The following is a 19,616-nucleotide window of genomic DNA, read 5'->3' as shown; positions in this document are numbered from 1 at the left end:
CCCCCCCCCCCACAAGAGGAAACTTTCTTATTTTATATATAAATAAACCCATCCATAACAAGTTTGGAGCTCTTAAAAGTAGCAGTATTACCGCCGCCCGCCCCCCCCAGAAGTCCGTCCTGGATCCGCCCCTGCTTTGTGCCCATAATTTTAAAATTAACGTTTGTGTCACTTTTCAACACTTGACTTTGCAGTAGCTTTCCAACGAATTAGCAGGAAGCCCAAACTTATAGGACACCCTGCAGGTAAATACATTTCTTTGGACAGTTTCACTGCTCCAAACTAAGATTTGAAAAGTGTAGTATTGTTAATTTTATTATTATTGGCACAAAGGAGATCAACCATATTTTAAGCTATTTTTGTTTTCATACAGAGTAAAACAATATTTGACAACATTACAGTAAGAATGTATCATGCACTTTGCAGTATGTTGCAGCACTTTAATAATGGTGCACTATACGTACACTCTAGATCCTGCATATGTCCGATCCATACATTACAAGAAGGCAATACGTATTCGATACAGGTAAAATCTGTATATTTCATATGGACAACCTATTAGCTATATACATCCAATCTATACATTACATATGGCCAACCTGTACGCGACATAAGTATAATCTATATGCTGCATGCAGACAGTCTGTAAGCTACATATGTGCACTCTGTATGGAGCATACGGATATTCTGTATGCTGTATCTGGACAAGCTGTGTGCGACATAAGGAAAATCTGTGTAATACATACGTACAATACGTATACTGTATCTAGTCGTACGTATGGGGCACAAGTACAATATAGATGCTGTCTCGGGGTTGAACGCAAGAAACATACGTACAGAACGTATATTGCATACTTCTTGAAATCATGCTCCGTCCTGATAGTCAGTGTATGTCGTCATTATTAACCCACATGCTACATACGACCCTGACGTCACAAAGCTAGATATTACCTCCGTATATACTTGTTACTGCAGATAACGTCACACGAATGACGTCATTGCACTTGTGCAGACAGTACGTATAATACATACTTTTTCAGCTATACGTTTGCTGCAGGATGTTATATACGGTTGTACGTTAAGTCCAGAAACTACAGGAATTACGAATGTAACCTACGTTTTTAAGTATGCCACCTACATTTTTTTTTCTCAGTGTACTTCTATATTCCTGTTGGATTTCTGAAAACGAGACTATAATGTTAGGTTCTTTTTTTTAATACTTTTAAATTCCATATTTTTATCTGTGTTGTTTTTCTTCTTCTTCTCTCCCCTCTCCTCTCTCTATCTCACTTCTGTATGTCTGTCTAGTAGGCATACATCGATTTCAACTATTCATTGTGTGTGTGTTTAAATCTCTTCCTACATTATCTTATGAATCTTGTTTCGTCTCGCTTTGTTTGTTTTATTTTGTGTACACTAATATATGTATATTTTGAAATAAGAATTGCACTCTCTGGGAGAGAGGGGATGTCTTTACCATACACGATTATGGGATAAGAAGTTGTATATTGGGTGGCCTAGCTGCACGGCATTAGCTGTTGCAATTTTTTTGATGCGGAGTGTACCTAGGTGATATTATTTTCGTACTTATTAAAGGCCTGTTTTCACGAAAAACGAAATTTTCATTTATACTTTCATTTCTTGGTTGGTATTGGTGAAACACTGGTGGAACCTGGATTATTAGTAGGTATGCTACTGATATATATTGTATCCGTCTTTTTTCAGCCTAGCCGGCATAAGCATGAGACGTAAAACTCAAAGATTTCATTTTCATATATATTGTGATAACTAAGTGAATTGTGATAATATTGTGATATAATATATTTGTACCGTATCAGTATCTAGCGTTTAATTTATGTTGTATTTTATGGTAATTTATTACATAAAAATACTTTCTACTTGTGAATTCCCGCAACTCATGTTCGTCACATCGGTGCACTGCTGCATAGGTGCAGTTGAATCTAATATTGGGAGCAGGCCCGTAGCCAGCCCAAAAATGTAGAGGAGGCCCGGTAGAAGATAGGGGGGCCCGAGCCAACCATATTATAGTTCATCAAATAATCAGCAATTATCATATATCTGCTCTTGAATGTTTATAAATATTTTGCTTCTACTTAATTTTATTATCCCCCCTTATACACACACATTAAGTTAACATTCTGTAATCTATATAAAATAAAAGAGTATTACTACCTACACGAATTAGAATTAAAATATAAATGTTTTAATAGTCCCACATGTAATACTGATATTAAGATCAAGAACGACAGATGATCTACTTCGAAATAAGGAAATTCAACTTTACTTAGCCTCTTGTTTAGGGTTAACTTGCGAAGTTGTCCGTCCGTTTTTATCAAAATTTTGAAAATTTACCTAGAAGAAATTGATAATTTGATTGCTTGTGTGCTTGATAACATGTAAGTGAAGCGTAATTTATGTGTAATATCTATTGCTAAGCGGTTATAAAGGCGGGACTAATTCGCAAGTAGAGGGAACTACTTGTCTCTAGGTTCAGGACGGTTGGATTGTGGATAATTTTCGAGTAAACATGGCTGCAAGTGTACAGGGTCTTTGCGCTGAATGTGAATTGACAGTACTAACATTTGTAAAACATGATGTTGATAATGAGGTTAATCTTTTGAATATTCATGGCTTAATTAGTGAAAGAACAAAGACCACCAACAATCGTTCACAATTTTCTGCTTGAGATAGGAGAGCTCTACAAACCTAAGTACTAAGGTAAGTGCGAAGTAGACATAACCTAACCTAAGTAACTTAGTAGTGCGTTATCCCACCTCACTTCGGCTTCTCGCTTCGCTCGTTCTTCCCTCTCAACTCCGCACTCCCCATTAACAACCCACAACCGTGCTCCGCGCGGGCCGCCAGTCTCCCCTTTAGATGAATAATGGATTATTATGGTTCTTTCCCGTACTCACACCCTCGAGGTAACGTAACAGAACATAAAATGAGTAAAGTTTAATAGAAATTGATAATTGTAGATTTTACTATGGTTTTTGTTGAAAATTAGGTGGACGGGTAACTTTGAAGTAATTCCCTTGTTTACAATTACAGTTGTATTTTTTATTTAATATTTATCTAAACTCTTGTTTAAAATATTAAATTAAACTCGTTTTATATAAATGAACCACCTGCACACTATACCAAGAAGACACATACCAAAACAGCTTAAAATATACTAAAATGTTATTCAAAGATACACTGAAAAAAACATGTATGCGGCATACATAATATCGTAGGTTACATTTGTAAATCCTGTAGTTTTTGGACTTAACGTACAGCAAGCGTATAAATGAAAACGCATGTTTTATAATATTTTCTGTATAAGTGTTCCATCTATACATACTTTCCGTATGAAACATTATAGGCTGTCAGGATCTCACATATAAATGGACGTACATAACATACAACTGACGAAGGTAACATACATATATGTATGTAATATAAAGAAGACTGTTAGACATCAGACATCCTGCAACGGCAGTGCCTATGTAGCATACGGATAATGTATGCTCCGTTCTGATTTTTGCAGTAAGCAAGAGGATTCCGTATATTTGTATAATATACTACTGTCCGGAGAACGGATTTTTCTCAGTGTAAGTAAAACGCTCCATCCATCTAGTATCGAGTAAAAGCATCACTGCTTCATTCATATTGATTTACAACATTATTACGAGTACGCGACTAAGAAATAGTTCCAATTTACGTTTTTATATGAAAGCTAGCTACGTCCACGGGATCCCCCACCCCAAGTACAATACAAAACATTTTGCTACTTAATTTCTCCTCTAAATCTTGCAAATTTTTACTAGTCCTGGCTCCACAACCCGGAATTTAATCCTTAAACTTAAACGTTAAATATGTTCACTTGTTCAGTTACTCATCTAATTAAGGTAATTTAGCTTAACTTTATTCTTCTAAGAAAACAAACATATGAAAGTCTTTTGCGACCATTACTTTTTCGGTGAATGTTCCACCAAAGTTCTTGTTTTACATATCACACTATAATAATTAGGACCCTACTTTAATCAATCGCATTTAACGGAACTCGGAGCTCTTAATTTTATTCTCAACTAATTGTTCCACAGTTAATCTAAGGTTTGCTGTTGACGAGGATTTTGCAATGTATGTATGTAGTACAACTACACAATAGAATAACAATAACCTACCGCCGTTACTGCAATCGACAAAAGATAAATGCTTTGTTCCGGCTCCTGTTTTTATGATTTGGCTTCCAGCAAGCACTTCACACTTCGTCTCCTACCTCCCAGATCGCTATTACAACTGTGGCACGAACTATTATGAACATATTCCTTCTTTTCGTAAAAACTTGCTTCAATATGTTTTGTGTCATATCATGTCAAGACTGATAAACTTTACTTTAACTCCTTTAAAATATGTTTAGAAGTGTTCATCAAATAGTTAAAATGGAAAAATTCTTGGAATATTCTCTTTTAAATTGCATCTTATTCTTAGTGTTTGCACATAGAATTAATCGAGATTTTTTGCAAGCCTTCCATGAAAATTTTAGGGGGGCCAAGAAAAATTTAGGGGGGCCCGGCCCCCTCTTGCCCCCAGTGGGTATGGGCCTGATTGGGAAAACAGATATAGGTTTCCCATGGCATCGAATATTGGCCATTTTTAAGACTGGCGGGAATTTTAAATTAAACACTAGGGGCCGTATGGAGTCATTTTGACACGTGATTAGTGCCATACAAAAAAGTTCGACTAACATAAGATTCCTGTACTAGTCAAGCCTTTAGTATGACGCTAACCATTCCTCAAAACGTAAGGCGGTAGGGGTCTTATGCAGAGTCGTTTGACGAGTGATGAGTGCCATACTAAAGAGTTCAACTAAGATATGTTTCCCGCTGTTGTCAGGCCTTTAGTATGGCACTAATCATACTTCAAAACTACTCTGAATAAGGCGGTATATATTTAAATATTAATTTCGAGTATAAGACGCACCTGAATTTTGGATACAATTTTTCGAAGAAAAAAGTGCATGTTATAGTCTGTACATTACGGCATTTGAAAAAAAAACGAAATTTAGAAAAAAAAACGAGAAGCAATGTTTTTTGAAAATACATTTCTGAAAAAATATGAACATTTTTTTTTTTTCTATTTAGCCTACAACACTAAATATTTGGTGCCCTAATTTGGGAATGCATTTCAATTGGGTTTATTCCGTACCAGCGATCGAGAAATGCATGGTGTATTGCAAGGCAAGATATACAATATCAATTATAACTGTTATGCCTATTATCGCAAAATTGCTATAATCTACATATCTTATAAATAACTATTTACATTTTATGCGTAGCGTTGATGTACTTTAGAGTTTTAGTCAAAGTTTTATTTAATCTATAGGTTGTTGTGGAATTAATAGTGAATTCTAGAATGCAAGTCAAGTTGAGTCATCCTTCACCAAAACCTTTTCGTAAAGGCAGTGATGCCAATTGAAGGGAAATTTCCCTTGGCGCAGGGAAATTTCGAGTAAATTTTGGAGAAAAGGGAAAAAGGGAAATTCCTTGTAATCTCTCAATATTGCAGGGAAATTTGAACCTCTCTTCAATCATTTATAGATTGATGGATATATTTACGTATCTGATTAATCTCATTAAAATTCAGTATGAATTCAATATCCTATTTGTTCCAAACATAATCCGTTGCACATATTTCACATAAATTCTCACAAGTTATCTTGCTTTGCATTCGTTAATATTTATCAACATTGCACATCGATCAACATATTCAGTTAAATTCGAAACATTACAACAATGCTTATTTAAAATCTTCTATCAAAATTAATCTTCCCATTGTTGATTTAAATGCAGTGCAATAAGAAGAAATATTTCTCGATTAAATTATCACTCCAACTATTACAACAGTTTGGTTTTCCCAATCAGAAGATATTTTTCCCAACGAGAAAATTGATTGTGAAAAGTATTAATCGATGTAAGAGAAGAAAATCTGCGTGTCGTGAATGTAAATATGTATATAGGGGCGAATACTGGGTCATTAGTGTATGTGTCTTTGTGTAAGTTTACAAATTTTCTGGTGACTGTGCGTACAGAATTATAAATTCTTAAGAATTCCGCATCTCTAACCTTTGTATTGTGTTTACGAACATTCCTCGTGTACAGCCAAAGACAGTAGCAGCTAGAGTTTTCTTTGTAACTGTTCGTATTCGTTTCAGTAAATATGGGAGTGCTGTTCTTAAGTAAGTACATGCCAAATATATACTTAATATTTTCTTTGTACCTTAGGTTACATTAATATTAAAATCTATCATGATATCTAGGATAAAAATTAAATTTACATACTATTTATTTTATATTTTTTATGATTGATTTAGGTTGTCCGTCCTGGCCGAGGTATTTATAGGGTTTTTCCTCAGTCACACCAGGCAAATGTAGAGATTGCATCTTTAACATAGGTCCTGGCCTACACCTTTCCATATCCTTTCCCCTCCTCTATTGTGACGCCTTAGATACCTAAACAACAAATCAAGTTCAAATTCTGCGTAAGTTCAAAGGAAGGCTTTCAGGTATCTGCTTGTATGTGGTTATAAGATTGGGCGTGGGAGAGGAAGGGAAAACGATTAAAAATACATTTACTAAATGCAGTACTTGAACGGATTGGATGAAGGGAAATTTTGTCCGGGAAAGGGAAATTCTGAAGCTTGTGAAGGGAAAACGACTCTGAAGAAATTGGCATCACTGCGTAAAGGAAACCGCACCGCATACTATCGGCCATATTGATTTCTAGAGGTTGTGAACGTGAAGGATTAATATAAGTTGTAATTGGTGTATAAAATTGAGATAAAAGAGTGAAAAAATATAGTTAAGCGTTACAATGGCTACTGCTACAGGTTTTAATATGATGAATGGTTCATTAAGTGTGGTAAGTTTTATGTCTTTATCGTATCGTATGTTTAAAGGTATTGATCAATATGGCGTGCACTTTTCATTCCTTCAAATGCGTAAAGCTTATGAAAATATTGTTACATTGTATAAAAATAAACAGTTGTGGAAAGTACCATATAAATGAAAATAAATGAAGCTTATATTTGTTATAACCCTGACATTGATTAGGTGTAAAGTCATTCGAGTTGCAGAAGTACGTAGGCGTTATGCACCAAGACACTTTTTTAAAAAAAAATATCTTTGCGGAATTCCTTTCACCAGAAATACTAACTATATGTTACTGGTTTAAAGTTTACATTACCTAAATTGTAGGAAGAATGAAAATCACAAGCATGGATAATATTAGAAGTAAATCTACTTGTTTATAGGTCGGTACGAATAGGAACAATAAAAATGTTTTTCTTTTTTTCATGTAATTTTTCCGGACACGTTAAGAATTCCGTGAGATTTAGTATCAGTTGCTGTTTATTTGGATATAATTATCATAGTTGTTACATTTTTGCGGTTTTGAAACATTCTCAATATCAGTACACTAGTTACAGCAGTGGAGCCAGCATGCAGTTATTACCCGCGGCTACATTTTTTATTTAATGTTATTTTTGTTTTTCACGTTTATTCTAGAATGAAAATTTGTTGTATTTGGTATATGTTTAGCAGACGGGGTCCAGAAGTACGTAAAAAATGCAAAATTTACGGGAGAAATGCAAGTACTTAAGCTTAACATAACCTAACCAAATCTATGGAGCCCGGGTGGCTCAGTGGTAGAGCGTTCACCTCTGGTGCTTGGGGTCCCGGGTTCGATCCCAGACCCCGCCTAGTGAACTTTGTGGTGGACAAACACCGTGTGCGTGGGTTTTCTCGGGGTTCTCCCGTTTCCTCCCACTTTCTTCATTCCACCATTTCATTCATTCCTCATCATCACCATCGCCTTTAGTCTAACAGCGTAACCGCGGGATGTAAAACTTACAGATTTCATTTTTCCTAACCAAATCTAACCTAAAATAGACTAAACTAACCTAGTATTAATAAGCGAAATTCCATCATTTTCTTGAAAAATATGCTGGACTCATTTACTAATATAATCTAACATAAACTAACTTAACCTAACATGAACCAGGGTTTGAAAAAGCCCAACCCACCTGGGCCCATACGGGTTTTTTCGGGTTTAATTGGGTTTTATCGGTTTTTTCGAAATATTTCAATGTCTTCGGGGTAAAAGTGTTAAAATATGATTTATATTCCAAGACTGTCATTGTCACAACTTGGAACAATTTTCTACTCACTGCTGTTTTGAAAAAATAGCCGCCATTTTGAAATTTTACTCCGAGAAAATATATACATCAAATTTAGCATATCTCGTGTTTCCACCGTCAAAATTTCAACTTAAAAGACTGAAAATTGCCCTTCGTAGCGTGGATACTCGCTGTTTTGAAAAAATGACTGTCATTTTGATATTTACGTTGGTATGCCGCCAAAATCTATACAGGAAATTTAGCGTGTCTCGTGCTTGTACTGTGAAAATTTTAACTTAAAAGGCCGAAAGTTGTACCCTGTAGTGTGTGGGGTAGAGGCAGACAAACGAGTTGAGTTGATTTTGTGTTTAACTTCCCTTTTAGCAGCGAGGCTATATTAGACGGGACCTACTGATTAACGTGGAATCCGAACCACATGAGCTCCCTCCGGGAAGCAAACCCGGGTCCCACGCCGAATACGCGTACACTAACCGCATAGCCATGAAGGAGCTTGGCAGACAAACGAACAAATGTAGATCAAATCATACAGAAGCCTGACTGACGTTCGCCAAATATGAATACCAAAAGGGGTCTATTAATTTAAAACAAAGATACAATTCATGTTGTATAAAATAAATAAATAAATGTTTTAAAATGTCTTATATGAAATTAACATCTTCCAGCGTAAATAAGCCTGCCATATTTTCTCCATGAGAATACGGGACACCTCAGATTCCCCCCTCTCAACTTTCCAACACAGTGCAATGAACTGTAGTCTGGTTATGAACAAAAGTATAATAGGCCGCGGCGGCTCAGTGGTAGAGCGTTCACCTCTTGTGCATGGGGTTCCTAGTTCGATCCCACTTCGCGCCAAGTGAGCTTTGTGGTGAACAAACACCTCGTGCGTGTGTTTTCTCGGGATTGTCACGTTTTCTCCCACTTTCTTCATTCCGTCATTTCATTCATTTCTCATCATCAGCGTCACCTTGAGCATAGGAGGCATAACCGTGAGACTAAAACTGAAAGATTTAATTTAATTTTTTCAAGAATATAATAGGCGAAAGTTCACTAAGCAGCAGCTGCTTTTCTCTGTTCGTGCCCTGCAATTAATTGTATAGGCTGAAGATGCCTAAAAACTTAAGATGTGCTATAAAATTGCTTTTTAGGAAAACAATATGCAAATTATTTAAATCAGTGGTACAATCTACCTTCAATATTCTTCGCGCGTTTAGTAATATTTATTTATATGACTGTATTTGCCAAAATTACGTTCGTCAGTTTAATCTGATGAAAAGCTGATTTTTCTCCTTGTGTCGTGTGTAATTGTCAGGTCCAGATTTACATTTTTCTAAGACCTGGACCAAAGCACAATTCTGAGCCCCTAGCCTCTGAACAAGATTATAATTCTTGTTAACTTATCTAATGTGTTGCTGGAGAAAAGGTCAGTCATCTTCCCTGTGTTTGTAAATGTAGAAACACTCAAAGTGTTTTGTTTTTTTTTTTTTTTTTTAATCCGGAGATTATCCAAGTTTCCATCAAGTGCAATGGAAAAAGTAGCATTGCAAATTTCGCTCGCTATCAAGTCGAACAGGGTAATGTAGTAACTTCCTCGAAACTGTTACATGCAACAGCGTACTGTTCATTCACTAACTACAGGATTCCCAGCCATTGTCATAATTTTTTGTTTTTCACTTTTCCAGGGCTCATAATGATCTGGTCTCTTGTAAATAGTTGAGAAGTGACCAAAAGCACACGAAAAACTCACCAAATAGTAACCAAAAACACACGAAAAAGTTACCAAAATCTCATCATGCCCCTTTTTTCATCTGTCAATTTCTCCATCACCTCTCTCTTTGTTGTTTTGTTTCATCTTTTCTTCTTTACTTCTTCTGTTTGAGCTTCCTCCTTTCTTAGGTTTTCTAAGTATGCTTTCTAATTATGGTAAACAGACTTAGCAGATGTAAGAAGCTTCTGAGTAAGTGGAACCAGTTCTGGGCTACTTCCGATTTTTTTCATCCCAGACATTATATTTAACTTATCATAACCATGAGTTCTCAAAGCCATGAAATATTCAAATTCATACCTACCTACTCTTAAGAAGAACATACAAGAAGCATAATGAAATTTTGTGACTTTTTCTTTACCAAATCATAAAATTTCGTAACACTGTCAAGAGTGAATTTGGGTGCGAATTAGGCTGAATTTTCATCCATGCGATAGAAGTGTGGTTTGCATGCGATTTGGTAGCGTCTAAAGCTGACCATAGACAATTTTGGTGGTAAATTTTGACGTTTTATAGAACAAAATTTTCCAATCTGTACTTACATTTGTACAGATTAAAGAAATCGTGACCATAGCTAAATTTCGTGACTTTCGTGACCGATAGGCATCCCGATAACACAAGACGAACATGATGAACCACACAAATACACACACACAACGTTGAGCGGAGCGTTAACTATTACGAGAAGAAACTAAAGACTATTATGATAGAAGAAAGAATAGACACAGAAGGGTTCTCAACCCCACCTTGAGAGGTTAAGCATCTACCAACCCTTCACTGTGCTTTAGAAAGAAAAAGCTGAGAATGAAATGAGAATAAAGCTGTCTCACATGTGGCAGCAAGTACTGAAGCTTTCAGAAGAGTAATGAGTAACAAGTTTCTGGCTTTTTCCATTTATTTTTATAATATTTTTCTTAGAAAACTGCCAATGCGAAACATAAGTCACACGAAAAAGTCACTTTACCTCCCAAAAAAGTAACTTTTAGTAAAAATTTGAAAAAAAAAGTAACTTTTAGTTAAAAAAGTGACTCGCTATGAGCCCTGCTTTCCGAATAAGCTGATATTGATAGCAAAAATGGAACGGAGTTAAAATACGGGACATTTCCCTGTCCCGACTAAATTTACGGGGACGCGGGACACTCGGGCCCAAAAACGGGACTGTCCCGTTTTTTTAACATTACGTATGGCAGGCTTAAGCGTAAAATAAATAGTTTTATTGTTGAAGTATTCATTTCCGACCCTTCTGCGTTTAATTCGGGAATTTCCCGAGCACTTCTTTCACAGCGTGTACATCAAAACTTCCACTAGTACGGAAATTTGAACTCAGCACTTGAAATAGTAAGCGTTACATTGTCTTCGGAACCCCGAGCATTAAGCTTCTTAAATTTGACAAGAATTTTTACGCTATTGCTGGTGTTGATTTTACAGAATGCTTATTTGAAGAGTAGCAACAAATGACTGAACTAAACTGTTATTGTTGGAAAACCAAATTTTAGTTGAAGAAACTTGTGTTTTACATCAAAGGTAAGAAATAATACTAATAGCTTTACTAATATATTTACATATGTGCTAGTAGTACTGGCACCTATGACCTTAAACCCTTCAAACGTATGAGTGATAACGTCCCTCGGTGTCGAGTGGACGAGCACACTATTCACGGAAAGTATTTTCTAAAGTACAAAATTGCTTATTTTATTTCAAATAGGCTATAAGCATAATCCATACATTAATTTGTTCTATAACTATCTCAAGCTATGTTTTTTTTAATTCATTTAGTGCATTCAGAACTTTATAAGGGTGTTAACGTTGAATATTGTTGTATACCTTAACTTGAAAGCTTCTAATTCGCCCAAGGAAAGTCTAAAATCTGATAAAAATCACTTACAATGTGATCACCTTAGTTGTACCAATAGTAACCTTAGTTATACTAACAAATAGGTCAAAAACCCAGGTGTGTTTTAAAGTGGGTTTTTTCGGGCTGGGCCCACTTGCGCAAACCCTGACATGAACTGAAACTACCAAAGTTGTAACACTTTTTAGACAAAATAGCTGGACCCTTTCTGCTAAACATTGTTCTTGTATTTTCACAATACTTGCATACTTAGTGTTTTAGAGATTATTAAAACTAGCTTAAGAAACTACATATACAGGTTACGACTTGACTTCACTGATCATGGTTTTTTAGTAGGACTAACACCAAAGCATTACTGATATGTCGCCAGACCACTTGAAAATCGAAAATAAATGAATATTATTTAGTTTCTCCCCCAAAATACTAGGTTGTGACCCTGGCTCACTGGTACTGATTGTTGTTGGAAATAAAGTGTAGACGTAGGCCTATGGCATAAAAACTAGTTCATAAAACACGAACCAACTTGTGTTAGGCGGCCACTATAAATCACTAATGCTGTCTAACCGAGTCAGGGCAGGAACGCAGCAGCGGCCCGAGCGGAAGCTAGGGTTACGCCCGTATGGAGCAGGCGCGTTAGCAGGCTTTCGCATAAACGAGGATACTGGAAAAACACTTCATATGTCATAAAACGCATGGTTTGTGTGTTGCACACCTTTGGGGAAGTTTAAAAAAAAAAAAAAAAAATTAGATGTTCGCTTTCTGTAGTTTCATTTCGTTTCTACACTTATCCAGAGCTCCCAGCTGTCGTATTTGTCCTATATTTTGGAAATTTGTGTATATTTGTCCTATATTTTAATCTTGTCCTTTATTTCCTATATTTTTCAGTGATTAAATTATTAAAAATACAAGCCAAGGGTGAGGATTTAAATTGCTAAGTATTATCAATATGCTAAATGTGTGTGAGGTTTTTTTTTCTGAGGGACTAGTCACAAATTATCAGTTTATTTTTTTTTAATATGCTTTTCCCTATCTTCCCATGTCCACTTGTTTTTCTTTGTTTCCTATATATTTATTCTTCCCCAATGAAGCTTAACTGAGGAACCTTGTCATGCTCCAGTTTTTTATAACACAAGCTGTGTTAGCATTTTCTTTCAGCATTGTGTGCAGCAGTATTGGATAGGTATTGAGGTGTGTTGGTATTCAGCAACATATCCCAATGCTTTCCAATGTTGCTGTGCATTATACGCGTCATGGAAAACCTGGAAATAAAAGTGTGTCGTGGAAACATCCTGGAAGTTCAAATTCAATGTTAATTACATTCAAATATTTCATTACAGAGAAATAAGTTATCAATCTTCTTCTTTCATTAATCTTTTCGTATTAATCTAAATCTTGTTTCCAGTTGCGCGCTGAGGTGGCCTTTTCTTCAATTCATTTATTTTTTCTGTGCTTCAGAGCATAATGTTCTATTGTATAAACCAAACTGTCCTATTTTGTAAAGCAGACTATCCTATATTTTTTTAGTGTCCTCCTGGGAGGCCTGCTTGTGACAAACTATACGCCTGTTCAGTAGACAATGCCTTTTATAATTTCAACAACTGACATTCCTTATTTTTGTACAACTCGATGAAATTCAAACACGATATGTAACAATCTTGTTATTTACGTACCATTTCCACACTGCTTTTCCCACAAATCATAACAAGTATACCTCCCCACCAAATAGTCCCTTGCGCCTTCATATGTAGCGCCGCTTACATCAAAAACAACATGTATGCCTATTTTCTTAACTTCAGCTATTCCTCTCACCTGACTTTCACTCACTCTTTCTCACAAACCAAAATAAATTCTCAAATTCATGTAAATTTTTTAAAATTGGTCCGGCGATACATCAGTTAACCCAACACCAACCTCTTTAGATGACTGATGTAGGGGATGTAATTCTTATACAGATACAGAATTATCATCTACACGTGGAACACTTTGTATTCAGTTAGTGTCAGAGCATTTGTAACACAGAAAATCATCACTGGAAATATCTTGACTTTGAAGCAGTCATGAATGAGCATACTTCTTTCCAATCTGAAGAAAGTCAGGTTTTTGCCAGTTTTGCATGTCACTCTTGTATAAATATGCGAATAGTCAGAATACTTCACTTTCCTGTGGGCCAGTCAGAAGGCATTTCTAACAGTCCTTTCCACAAAACTCCGTACGGCTCAGTCAGCAGAATCCTCACAAAATGTTAAAAGTGCTGTTGGACCACAAACTGACTGATGTCACTGGTTAAACTGCTTTCTTGTTTAGTTGGCATCTGAATTGTAAATTCATGCGTCGTCCTTTTTATGCGCTAGTTCAAATACACGGAATTATCTAGAGGGGTCTGGAAAGTTTAATTGCATTCTGGAATCTGGTTGATTCCAGATCTAGGAGATTCTGAAATCACCTGAGTGGTTCCATATTGTTCTATGGAACCATTTCATGATTTGGAAGGTTCTTTTATATAGGGATATGTGGAATATTATATATATATATATAAACAAAAACATTTCACCGGTTCTAACCTCGTTTAATTTATTGGTTTTATTCTATCACATTGAGCAGGCATATTTTTGGATTTGGGAAGCCGGACAGAATTTTTTGCTTAAAATTCTTTCTTCTTGTATTTTTTGATGGTTCAGATAGGTTAAGTTAGGATTTTTTGATTTGGGGCCAGAATTCTTTGCTTGGAATTCGTACTTTCTTCCTATATTTTCTGTGTTCTTGATTGTTTAGGTTAAGTTACTATTTAGCAGGGTTGGCTGGTTTAAACCAAAAAACCAAAAATGCTCGTAAAAGTGTGTGTTCGTAAAATCTAGATGACTACACATTTGTGGGTTATCACGTTTCACTCCTGTATATTATTCGTTTATATTCAGACCTATATTCCCCATTCATTACTCAAGAGATTATACTACAAAAGCAACTTTTTATAAAAAAATAAGTTTATGATTTTTTTTTTTTTTTTTTGGTGATATTTTACAGTTTATTATTATGAAATTGCAAAGAAAAATTCAAATATTATTTCGTTTTAATAATGTTTACTATTGATAAAATACATCGAAATAACTATTTTTAAGGGGGTGTATTTATGTATAAATGGGTCAGAGCCAAAATGGACTCAAATAATTCGTATCTTTTTTTCTCTTTTGTTATCGATATGCAAATTATGTCGTTTATATATATATATCGTCGGCGGCAATTCAAAACCTGCTATGTGCATTTTGCAGGAGAAGCGAAAAACAGTATCCTGGTTAGCTTTTTGGCTTTATAAAAGTGATGTTATAAGTAATATTTTATGCTGCACGTAACTTGATACCTTTTCAAGTAACTTGAGAAGGTACCAGTTACGTGCAGCATCAAATATTACTTATAACATCACTTTTATAAAGCGAAAAATCTAACCAGGATACTGTTTTTCGCTTCTCCTGCAAAATGCACATAGCAGGTTTTGAATTGCCGCCGACGATATATTATTTGGACTAACAAAAGTCGTAGTGAACAAACAGACTAAATTAGTTCTTATGTACTCAGCAGTATTTTGAAATTGTCCATATGTAGTTCTGTATAATGGTTTCACTTGTGCAACTGTTTATCTTTTGTCCTTCTGAAATGACTCTTGAGAATTATATTAACAAGTATGTAAAGATCAGTACAACGTATTTTTACCAGGAATCCTTCGTGAGTGAGTCTACAGGCGTATCGCATTTGTGGCCAATTAGTCCCGGTTTCGAATTCAAACGAAGGACAATTTCTCTTGGATGTAAGCCGAGAAGCAATTTGGATTCCGCTTTAAGCTTATATGACCACTTACAGCATAACCCTGTTGTTGCGTAATAACACCAAGGCGAAACTTATTTCTGTCCGTATGTAATATAAATATATAGAGCAAATTATTTAAACCAGAAAACTTTTTTTTTTTTAAATAAAAACCATGGTTTTTGCTAACCCTGGTATTTAGTAATTACTCTTACGTAACATCAGCTCATTTTTCTTGTAAATATGGTGTTTTCATACCTAATTTTGTCTCTTGCCCCAAGTGTCGAAACTCTCCCCATTGAGCACATTGGTTCGTTTATATATATATATATATATATATATATATATATGTGTGTGTGTGTGTGTGTGTATGTATAGGGTGTTTCAAAACAACAACGACAACGTTTGGGAGGTAATTCCTGACACCAAGATAAGACGAAAAGTATAGACCAACTAATGTGCACAAATGCTTCCTTTCGGAGTTACAGACTGCCGAAAACATGAAAAACTGAAGTTTCGTAGCTTCAATACTATGGGACCGATCGTAGTCGGGTCAAGAGTAGCTGACCTACCGTAGTCGGGTCAAGAGTAACTGACCTACCATAGTCGGGTCAGGAGTTTATTTAGGAACTAGTATGTGCCCTATCCAAATATACATGTTTCGGAATCCTGCGGTACTTCCGGAACAACTTTTATAGAGGTAGTTGGTGAGCAGGGTGGAAAAAAATTTAAATCAAATCTTTCTTCTCGTAAATTACAAGTCGCGAACTGAAGAAACAGCATTAGGAATTAGTATTAAATGCTAATTATGCCGTTTAAATGAAAGTATTAGGGTTGATTTTTGAATTAATCCCCAGTTGTTAACCTCTGTTAATCCCAAACAATGTTTCCTAACCCTTTCAAATTATGGCTTTTTTTTACAGGAAAATTATGGACTTTCAGTCAAGCAGCTACATCATCATCCCTATTTATTCTACGATCATGATTCATACCTCATTCTCTTCAGAATAGAACAGCCTTTGAAACGGTAACATTCACATTTCCCTATCATGTCCCTGAAGCGGGAAATTTGGAGAGAGAATGGGATTTTTCTGATTTTTTTTCTTCAAATTTTGATCCCCTCTCGACTCCCTTGTGTTAACGCACATATCTCAAAATCAACTGGGAAATACTAAGGGGTGTACTAAATGTGTGTATAAAATTTCAAGCTATCTTGAATACTAAGGGCGGGGAAAATATTTAACAATGAGCTAAGAACATCTCCCAATGCCCCAGATAACCCGCATGTAATATAAAAATTTCCTCAGACATCTCTATTTATCCTAGGATAGTGATTTGTACATTATTCTCTTCAGAATAAAAAAGATTTTCAATCGTACCATTCAAATGTCTCCATCGTGTATCTGGGGCGGAAAAATCACGAAAAAGGGATTTTCTGTTAAAAATATAATTTTTACTTTGGACCAACCTCTGTTTTAAGGTAGATATCTGAAATACTGAAAAATACTAAGGGTGCATTGAATAAATGTGCAAAATTTCAATTTTCTAGATGCAAAAGTAAGCCCGCGAAAAATAATATCCCCCAAATACCCGTATAAAATAGGATCTCAGGTAACAGTTTCCTGAAACGTCCCGATTTATCCTAGGATCATGGTTCGTACGTCATTCTCTTCAGAATAGAACAGCCTTTCAAACGGTATCATTTATATTTCTCCATCTGAATCGCGGAAAAAGCTTTTTATTACATTTTCCCTTTTGGACTCCCGTTTTCACGCAGAGATCTGAAAACATCTGAAAAATACCAAGGGGGGCACTGAACAAGTGTGCAAAATTTCAGTCTTTTGAATGCAAAATGTAAGCCTGCCAAAAAAAAAAATAAGAATAATAGGCATAACAAAAGATATCTTTTTAAATTTATGATGTCATCACACACTATATCTCGACGCAGAAACGCGTGATAGCATATGTAACATGTTCTACAATGCTTTCAGTCTTGAAAAAAAAAATAAGAAGTTTTATTGGTATTTTTTTAATCGAATAATGAAGATTCGATTTTTAATAGGATAAAAATAGGTAATATAATTTAAAAGGTTAAGCACTAAGGAAAAAGTATAGCAACGTTTATCAAAATGTCACTTTTTTCACAAAACTTAGAGATGTTTGGTAGGGGCATATTTTTAAAAAATTGAAATTAGCTTGAGACACGAAATACATAAATTTCGCCTAAAGTTATAAATCGGAGAGGGGATAAGACCCTTCTAAATACGCCCTATTATCTGGGAACAAACAAGCAGACGCGCACGCGAAAGAATTTTCGTCTTAAATGTCGATGGTGATTTCCCCGTTGGAACAGTTAACGATTTAAAAACCCAAACTCGTTGTTACGAAGAGAAGAAAGCAGTATTGCTCCGTTACCCGTTCAAAACTGGATTTTCCGTAATCATCCCCTGCATGACACTTGTTTTCATACTGTACATTTGAGTCTCATTGTATTATGATTATAACTTCCGTAACCGAAATAACAGAACAGAAACGGGATTTTACTTATTTTCACTTTAAATTATTTTATTTCGGAATTTGATTTAAATCAATGATTATTTAAAAGATCAAGTGATTTAAATCAATCCACCATGTTGGTGAGTACTTCAAATTACATCCCCATAGCCAAACTACCTCTGTAAAAATTGTTGCGTGAGTACCGCAGAATTCTCAAACATGTATTTGTGGATTATTGACATATTAGTTCTTAGGAGAAGTATTGACCCGACTACGGTAGGTCAAATAGTTTTTCAAGTTTCGGTATGCAGGATATGTAATACCCTTACAATGACAATTTTTGAGATTGGTGTTTTCGAGGAGGAGAAAATTAAAAAATATAAAATTAAATTAATGAAGACATTAGCAATGGAAGTTAGTACATGATCATTGTTTATAAAGCTTGTGAAACTCAAAAGTGAAAGTTCTCCGGGAAAAGGAGTTCTGTATGGTACTGGTCAGCAGAAAAAAAAAAAAGTGCGGCATTTTTGAAACAAAAAAAATTTTTTGTTTGAAAAATCAGAAGGCTGCAGCACAATAACTTCGATATATTTTCAAATAGAAGATATTGTTTGAATCAGTAAATTATTTATATTCTTCTTTATTTTGTACCTTCAGTTGTCTTAGTTTATATTTGGTACAAAATAGAGAAGAATTTTACATTTTCTGGGACAGAAAATAATTTATGTGGTGGACAGTTTTTTAACACTCAGTCTCCTTTAGCCTAGCTGGCATACTCATGGGACGTAAAACTTAATGATTTCATCCTTCATTGGTGTGCGATGTTACACGTAACTCCTTGGTGTACTTAGTTTCCACTTTTAATATCATCACTGTGAAACCAGCAGGTCTTTTCCATTTGGGTGTATGACAGTGTGCGTCAGCTGTACCAGTAGCAATGTTTAGCGTCAATCTTCAACTTGAACTGGAAATAAGCTAATGCACATTATGGTAACACGTTTACACCAAGGGAGGTACTTCATGTCCATCACGAAAACTTTAGAATTTTTGGTTTTTTTCTAGACATTAAAAGTAGGCTGTTGAATGACAGAAAATAAAATTTATATTATTTTTGACACAAAACCTGAGTTATGATACTAAAGAAACAGTCATAAAATTTCTTATCCTAATAAAAGTATGGGCAATTTTTAACCCACCTTGTTGCACTTAGGCTTACGAGGAAGGTCCATAAACCGTGCGAGTTGAATTTTGATGAAAATTTGTGACAAGATTCAGTTCGAGTTGCTAAGTAACGTAGTAATAGTCACTCGATGCGCAAATGCTTCGTTGAGCTGCTACACCGACGCCATCTTGAAATCCTGTAGGCAATGTCCAAGAATACCCTTTTAGCACAAAAATGAAAAAACTTTTGATATATCTGACTTCAGTATTGTAAACCAAGGTAAATTATCTATATGTGAGAGTACCTCCAGTGCATGATCGCCATCTTGAAAGGCGCCATATTGAATCGT

The 19,616-nt window shown here is 35.4% G+C and overlaps 1 protein-coding gene across 3 annotated transcripts in view; it reads left to right on the top strand.

Moving 5' to 3' along the window:
• Positions 1 to 6,746: 6,746 nt before the first annotated feature.
• hfp (Poly(U)-binding-splicing factor hfp) overlaps positions 6,747 to 19,616 on the top strand; it is an 84,914-nt gene continuing 72,044 nt past the window's right edge. For 2 of the 3 annotated variants that reach the window (XM_081764065.1, XM_081764075.1), the window contains exon 1: positions 6,869 to 6,924. Coding sequence is in view for 1 of the 3 variants with exons in the window: in XM_081764056.1 (XP_081620182.1) it covers positions 6,877 to 6,924 (48 nt within the window). In the remaining 2 variants the exon portion in view is untranslated. Of the gene's footprint in view, positions 6,925 to 19,616 lie in introns of all 3 variants that reach the window. The other variant, XM_081764056.1, reaches the window with a different exon arrangement.

Source organism: Thermobia domestica, chromosome 1 (genome assembly GCF_964235325.1).
Source record: "Thermobia domestica chromosome 1, izTheDome1.hap1.1, whole genome shotgun sequence".
Classification (NCBI taxonomy): domain Eukaryota; kingdom Metazoa; phylum Arthropoda; class Insecta; order Zygentoma; family Lepismatidae; genus Thermobia; species Thermobia domestica.
The sequence above is the reverse complement of the archived record's forward strand: the minus strand, read 5'-3'. Positions and strand labels throughout refer to the sequence as shown.